Source organism: Plasmopara halstedii (assembly GCF_900000015.1).
Source record: "Plasmopara halstedii genome assembly, contig: Scaffold_287, whole genome shotgun sequence".
Classification (NCBI taxonomy): domain Eukaryota; phylum Oomycota; class Peronosporomycetes; order Peronosporales; family Peronosporaceae; genus Plasmopara; species Plasmopara halstedii.
The window spans coordinates 807,684-815,669 of record NW_020187208.1 but is presented as its reverse complement, the minus strand read 5'-3'; the positions used below and the strand labels follow the sequence as shown (position 1 = coordinate 815,669).

The window sequence follows — 7,986 nt, the reverse complement described above, 5'->3', positions numbered from 1 at the left end:
GAGAAGAGAAGAGAAGAGAAGAGAAGAGAAGAGAAGAGAAGAGAAGAGAAGAGAAGACGATTCACGAAAGGATCGTATCCTCCGCAAGGATATAAGTCAAAGTATATATCCCCCGAAAATAGATCAGCTTATGATTTGTGTATCACGATAAGATCAAGGAACTAGGTGTCACAAATTAATGTAATAGATGATGCAAGTGACAAAATACCCGAGGATAATCTCTCACCTGGAGGTGGCTCGCCAGCTGTGAGAATGCGCTGGTGAGTTACTTTTAAGAACCTTCGACCGGGCTCCGATGAATATACATACGGTTGAGAATCTGAGACCACTGAGAGCCTTAATAGAAAAGGGCTCCTCTTTGGATGAGGGATGTCACGATAACCATAGATTCTGCCATGCACCGAATAAAGCAACGGTATAAGAGGGCGTTTTCACAGCAGTCCCTCAAACACAAGGCACACTCTTGTGTGACGAGAAAGCGATTTTTGACGTGGAGGGCGAAGGACAGTCCCAAGTTGAAGGGAAGAAGAAGGACTCCAGGTCCCTACGGCAAATTTGCAACTTAAGTAAAATGAGTTAATGCTTCCTAAATACATGCAAACCTTCTAAGATTTTTAAATAAGAGATTGCTCCTGATCTATAAAATGAAGAGTGCACTGAGGTTGGACCTTAACCTGAACTTATACAAGATCTTGGATGTACGGTGCTTGAACTGTCGTGAATCGTGATCAACGACAAGTTCTACCAAGTAAAATGTGTTACCGTGCACTTTGCGCAGAAGAAGCTTTGACTTTGTAAGGCCGCTCTTAAAAATGCATAAAGGTTGGATTCGGGCGCCTTTACTGGGAGTGGACTCGAGGGCCTCTGTTGGCGAGCCAGCTCTTATAATTCAAGAGAACAACTATTCAAAATTAATTTTATGGAAAAGTTGTAAGAGTGCTTGCTATCTTGGATAACAAAACATTCAGTATATTCGACCTGCGGCTAGCAGCTCACGTGTATGACAGCTATCTCTTTTATGGGGCTTGGAAATCGTCATAGATTTCATATTTCAGTACATATGTGTATTAATGATAACACCAACTGTCATGTGGCTTGCGGACAATTGTACCGTATTGTAGTAAATACAATTGTGTCAATTTCTTAAGAGTTTGGTGCACAAGATTACAATCTTACAATATATTAGCACAATTAAATTGTGTCAATATTTGGCTCTTGTCACAGACGTCGATTCCTTGGAACAGTTGACCATTATCAGTAGAATGTTAGCATCGATGTAGATACTCTCCACTTTTGGTCTTTCAAAATACGCTTGTGCATTGTGGTCGCTGTAGACCAGACGTTTTACGATGATGATACAGCGAAGCTGCTCCTGAACTCATGTTTTTGACGAAACGGTTGGCACGCTGTATCGAATCACGATATACTGCAAACATTTGGCAGACTTTATTCAAGATGCTTGGCAGCTGGCAAAACATGTCGGCCGAAGTCTATCACACAAAGTTCGTTGATAACGTATTGGAGTAATCATCTAAAGCACTTGCGCAGAGCAATGGTAATGGCGGGGCTGAATGCTCCCATATTCCCAAACATCACCACGGAATATCTTAACCGTAAAGGGAAAGGTGTTAACGATTCGGCTCGCTGCAAGACCCAACTTCAATTTGTGTTGATTTGGAAAATCATTTATTTAGCTTAATTGTTATACGCCGAGTTGCTATGGCTGAGAACTGGGATCGGCCAAAGCAGTGGCAGACGAAATACGCATGAATTTGGAGTGGGTGAAAAAAACTGAAAACTATTAGTCTACAAACACATGTAGTGTTCGCGATCTGTTAGGTTAATGTAACGGAGTTACACATACAAGGGTACGTTACCCTGGGATAAAGGGGTGGACACAAAATACGGTATGACCATGACTACACCTTAACAAGAAGCCACTACGTGGCGGGACTGCCAGTAGTTATGCCTTTTAATTAAGTTTGACTATTTATTGAAAAAACTACAGATTTATATATATGCGGCACTGTCGCACATGAACGGAATAGAGTATATGCCTTGGGTTAAGGTTTGGGTAACTTGGAGTTAGCGGATTGCCATCCGCTAGTTTAGAACGTAAGGTCAGTGACCTTAGCTTAGCTTCCTCTAAGCAAAGAGCTACGGCAGCCCGCTGCCCTTGGTGGCACTTGTAGTCAATCAACACTTACGTCGTCACGATTGATCTTCTCTGAGGATGAAGCAACTCTCATATGTGCCCTAGGATATGCGGAATGGATTTAAAGAGCTGATGTCCCTGCTTGGCCCTGAAGGCGTCCGGCACCTTGCTTCGCAAGGACCTAAAGCGATATGCGCGCGACTAAAGGCGTTTTTTAGCTGTGAAAATGCTCTGCAAGAGAACCTAAGCAGAAAATGTCGCCGTCGACTGCGTCCATGACACCACTGTCGGCGATAAATGACTCATCACGCCCCAGGCCGCTCATGGTGAGCGTTAAGGCCTTCGATAGATAGGATAGAGAATCTCCTGCTCTGGGTGAGAGAGGCCGAGATGGCTATGGCATCCGCCATGCCCCAGAATGAGTAACCGCGCGTGGCGTTAGCTCCAAGCTCGGTAATCGAGCGCGAGAATGGGCACTGAAGTGTGGCACTTTGATTGAAGCAGCGTATCCCTTGTGGACGGAACTGAAGCTGCAGCTTTTACGAGTGTTTTCGCCGCCTAACAAGGCATATCGCGTGCGATCGCGTTTCCTTGCCGCCCGACAGGGCAAGAAGGAATTAATGGACTTTGTCCAAGAGTTGCGCATCCTCATTTCCAGGATGGCAGCCGATCCTCTCCCCGAGGCGGTCACAGTGACCGTCTTTGTTGAGGGCCTCCGCACTGGCGTGGTCAGATTGGAAGTCTTTCGTGAGCATTCGTCTCCTTTTGAAGAAGCGGTGAATGTGGTATTGAATGCCGAATTCAACGTTAAGTCGGTACGCCTTGGCTGGAATGCACACCATAGTGGCTCGTCAAGCAGGCCTGAGCCGACGGATCACAGCTATATGAGGGCGAGAAGGCAGAGCTTCGAGCTGCCGAGCAGCGTTCAAACACCCAACGGTGTTTTGTATGAGGAGACACCCGTCACCTTTGGACATGTTGTCCCCTGCGCAAGGCGCGTCAAGGTTCATCGAACGGATATCGCCTTTCTCACCAGTCTTCTGGTTAGTTGCGGGAGACGACAATACCCAGAAGGGGCGGGGTGTCCTACTAGGAAAGACCTGAGTTCTGTTTAGCCTCAAAGAGGTAGAGGGTAGCAGGTCCAGCCTCGGAGAGCTCTGTGCTCTTGAGCACGGAGGTGCATGCAAGCCGGGCTTGCTGGTCGTGATAGCGACCGTGAAGGGCTTTGAGAAGCCATAGACGATCTTGATCGAATCCGGGGTTTCGAGCAATTATGCTGGATATTCACGATGAAAGAAAGCCAACTGTATGCTGAGGCGCTGAAAGTGCGGCTGAGTGACCCTTTCACTGTTTGCTTAGCGACGAGGACCTATGCTAGAAAGTAAAAGCGCGATTGGCGCGGGCCTGGCCCGGGACGTTTAACGTGCAAGAATTCGCGTTGTCGAACACCAAAGGTGTATTGGACGGCAGTTCCGAGCGTGGTTTGCGGGCTGAACGTAAAGTGGCACGTAACCCACTGAGCGCTGCTCAAGAATCAGAGAAGTCGTTGCATGCCATGCGTGGTATGGTCGGCCAAGGGCCGAGGCATCGGGGGCGAGGTTCCAGTGATGCACGTGAAGCGGCACGTAGCCCACTGAGTACTGCTCACGTTTCAAAGCAGTGGCTGCATGTCAAGAGTGGCATGGTCGGACGAGGTCCGAGGCATCTTGAGCAAGGCACTTTGAATCCGCGTGAAGTGGTACGTAATCCACTAGACGAAGACTGCGGAAATAGCAGCTCTTCGTCGGATGTTGTTAACAACATCAAGACTTCGGTGGAGCAGGGAGTGGGGACATTGGATGACGCTAATTGCGTGTTCCCACTTGTCTCGTCAGGACGTGGGGTCCCTGCGGGGAGACAACGGCGACGCCGTATATTATATTTAAGACGCAGGGTGTCGACGGACCCAGTGTGTGTCTAACGTAGATGATTGCGCACAGCTATAGACCCTTGTCAACGGTATGATGGGGGAGGAAGACGGCGAAGTCACCCTCGAGGCTAATCCCGCGGCCTTACTTTTCTTGAGCTAGACCAAATGTCCTTCGAAGAGTTTAACGGTGCCTTGAAGGCAGACGATTTATCCGAGGTGGTCATTACACGACCGAGCGAGGGAATTAACTCGTCGTCACTTCTAGATGAAGCTGTCCTGGAGGACACTAAGAGAGTGCTAAACGCACGAAGTGGATTTTCAATTTTAAAGAATTCCTCTGATCCGTACCATCCTTTATTAAAGGAATTGCAAGACGTCGTCTCCAAAGAACCGCCGTCGGTCCTACCTCCGGATCGAGGTGTGCGTCATGTGATAAACCTGGTTCCGGGAACCAAATACTGCGTAACAGGCCAATTGCCCCTGCCCAAGAAGCATTGTGACGTCATTTACGCCTTTTTCTCGGGCAAGCCCGACGCAAAAATGATGCGTGAGAGCAAGTCTCCCCATTTGACACCCACGTTTTGTGTCCGGAAGCCGAACGGCAAGTGGCGTATCGAGTGCATGCGCACGAATAAGCTGTATGCTGTGCAAACAAGTGCATCTTTGGCGCTGAAGAATTTCCTCTTTTTAGTTATTTCATCGGGAAGCGTGGCCATCGAGCAAATCCCGCTCATGTCAAGGCCACTGTGGACTGGCCATTTCTAAAGAACCAAAAGGACTTGCTCAAGTGGCTTGGACTCACCAAACACTGCACAAGTACAGCGAGAACTACGCAGAAATGGCGCAGTCATTGCCGAATCTCCTTAAGAAAGATACGAAATGGTGTTGGGCCAGCAAACATCGGGGGGCTTTTGGCAGAGTTAAAGGTAGCCTCCTTTATCCACCAAAATCGGTGTTGCCAGACCCCGATGGTCCTTTTAGTGTCGTATGTGGCGCTTCGGACTTTGCCATCGGCTGTGTACTGCTGCAAGTAGACGCCGAGTGGCGGGATCGGAAGATCGCGTTCGGATCTAGCCATCTTATGGCTGCGAAGAGGAATTGACCTGTCCACGACAAGAAATTACTTGGGATGAAGTATGCACTTGTCAAATGCAGTGTGCACCTGCTTGGATCAAAGACGTTTGTGATCTCAACAGATCATGCGTCATTACGCACTGCGACTCAGTCGCCTCGCCTCTCACAGATAAACCTCATTATTTGCGAAATATAACTTCGAGGTGAAGTATTAGTCAGGAAAGCAGAATGCTTTGGCTGATACGTTGTCACGCAGACCGGATTATGAGCTTGTTCATGTCACGACGGCTATGTCCTTAGTGACAGATTTGATTTGCACCGCATACGCGGTAATCGTTAAATAACGGGTTGCTGTATTATAGCACCAGTTCGAAGGATACACACGGAATATTGATTCCTCATTATGAGATTTTGAAGTACTGAATCTTCTATGAGGCTCTCAATACCCCACTCAGCGGTCATCTCGGTCGTGAGAAGACGCACAGCTGTGTGAGTTGCCACTACTGGTAGACCAAGCTGTACAAATGGACGAGCACAGATGCGCGAACGTGAGAGACGTATCAAAGGTTAAAACCCTCTCCGAATGCGGCGGCGCCACTAGCCAGTTTGCCGTTGCCTATCAGTCCATGAGTTTGGACTTTGTGTCTGACCTGCCGAAGGACTCGACGGACAACACGGGTTTCGTGGTCTTCGTCGACCGTTTGAGCAAGGTGGCTTATTTTGCGGCGGTGGCGGGCACCATCGCTGAAGTGGGTACAGCAATGCTGTTTGTCGATCGTGTCATTCGACAAAATGGACTACCGGGATTGATTGTCTCCGACAGAGACCCACGCTGAACTGGGAAGTTTTGGTCGACGATCTTCAAGGTACTGGGCACCAAGTTGGATATGTCACCGATGGTCAAGCTGAGCACGTGAATCGCGTCGTTGAGGACATCCTTCGCAGCGCTGTGCTGAGACTGCGAAACGCTGGAGCGCCATGCTGCCGCTTGTTGAGTTCGTATTTAACAATACAGTGCATTCGTCTACCGGCTACACGCCGTTCTACGTAAACGGGCTCGTTCATCCTCGCGTCCCACTGACGCCGCAACCCTATGGCTCGGGGCTTGATGGGGGGGAATAGCCAAGCGACTTGATGATGTCAGCCCCCTCACTGTTCGTAAAGAAGTCCATGGCTTCCTGCCTATCAGACTGAGTGTCTTGTAACACGTTCGCGATGCGATAGCTGAAAGTTAAAAGATGCAGAAAGAATATGCAAAAGGAAGAAGCAGAAAAATGTTGAACCATATGAGGTCGGAGACCTGGTTTTATTAAATGCTACTAACTTTTCTACACATGCAATTTCTACTGTCTTAAAGACAAAGCTCCGTCCGCGGTTTATCGGACCTTATAAGGACGTGGTCAAGCGGGGCCTTGCGTATACGCTAAATCTTTCGAAATGAATGCACACCCATCCGGTGTTTTGCAAGTGAACTAGGAAGCGTTGGCGCCAGAGTGGCACCTACAGGCGCTCGACCATCCAGAAGCTGAACCAGCAACTAGTTTTGAGCACGGAGTGCAATGATTTTCGTTTCCAACTGCGCCAGGTGCTCCACCGTCGCACGAAGTGACACATCCTCTGCTTGACGGCTGGGAGCCGCTCAGACAAAGCGCGATAGCTAAAATCGGTGCACAAAGTGTTCCAAGCTCTCTAAGTCTTCCGCACAGCGGTGCGACCGCATCATGATGCTCAGCGGAACACCGATGGCGATGAACATCATCCTCAAGAGCTAGATGAGCATCGCAAGTCACCAGATGGCGATCGACCAAGTCGTCATCATCAGCCGCCGACTCTTCTTGCCGAGAACGGTGGAGTCCACTATCACGGGGTATAACCCAGTATCTTGTGAAGTTGCGGGATGCTTAAGATTCGAGAATTTGCGGGTATCTGAGGTGCCATATCAGCAAGACTACCCAGACGTCGTGTACGCTAATGATCAGAAGGATCATGACGCTCCGCGTCGTCGTACGCCCCACGCTTCTCAACAATAGCTTGGGTCTGGAAGCTGAGCTCAAAATATGACCCTGAGCTGCTGATGGCCGGAGACGGTGTTGACACAATGCGATTTCTGCCCAGTGCTCTGAATGTCAAAGCGAAGAAATTTAACCAAGCGCGGGTAAACGGCGGGAGTAATGAGGTCATGGACTCACCCGTGTGAGAGACCACAGAGCTCGTGGGGGCGTGGTGTATTAATCCATACGTCGCAGAGTGACAATACGAAGAAGTCGACGTTGCGCCTTGAGTTTGGCAAACTCGAACCGAAGATGACGTTCTACGCGCACGTCCACCTCCATGTGACTCCGCTGTGAGTTAGACAGCGAAAAAAAATTCCGGTGCCGCAACACCCATCGCTCAAAGAGCGATTTATCATCTGCAGCGGATTCGCCAGGGGTGAGCACCACAGGAACTGTTTGCATTACGGGTACAGGAGCGCTTCATTTTTAGCTCAAAGTCGAGCGCGGTACCTATCCATTGGGATTTTTTAAGGTACCAAAAAGCGAGCTTGGAGAGTTTTTTGTTCGTCAAGCTCGGCTTGTGTTGTGGTCGGGGGCCTAACTACGCCCAACGATCGAGTGATCGCGTCCTTCGCTTCAGTAGCGGGATCCGCCGAGCGGAAGCCGTGATTCACACGAGGGTGTAGGACCGACCTTGGATGCGAGCGCATGCCTTCGAGCAGCCTCCAACTGCTGCTCCTGTGCCTCGTCGAAGTAGTTGGTAATGATACCACTTCCCCGGAAGTCGAAATGTCAGGAAACGGCACGTCGTACCGTTAGCGCAGCCTTGTCCTCCTTTTTTTCCCTGCACGCGG

The 7,986-nt window shown here is 49.3% G+C and overlaps 1 protein-coding gene across 1 annotated transcript; it reads left to right on the top strand.

Annotated features, from left to right (window-relative positions):
* Positions 1 to 1,558: 1,558 nt before the first annotated feature.
* Positions 1,559 to 1,770, top strand: PHALS_05058 (uncharacterized protein; the record flags this gene model as incomplete). Its single annotated transcript, XM_024722795.1, has 2 exons — positions 1,559 to 1,613; positions 1,652 to 1,770. 2 exons carry the CDS (start codon positions 1,559 to 1,561, stop codon positions 1,768 to 1,770), a joined length of 174 nt encoding a protein of 57 aa, XP_024573836.1.
* Between the last annotated feature and the right edge of the window lie 6,216 nt (positions 1,771 to 7,986).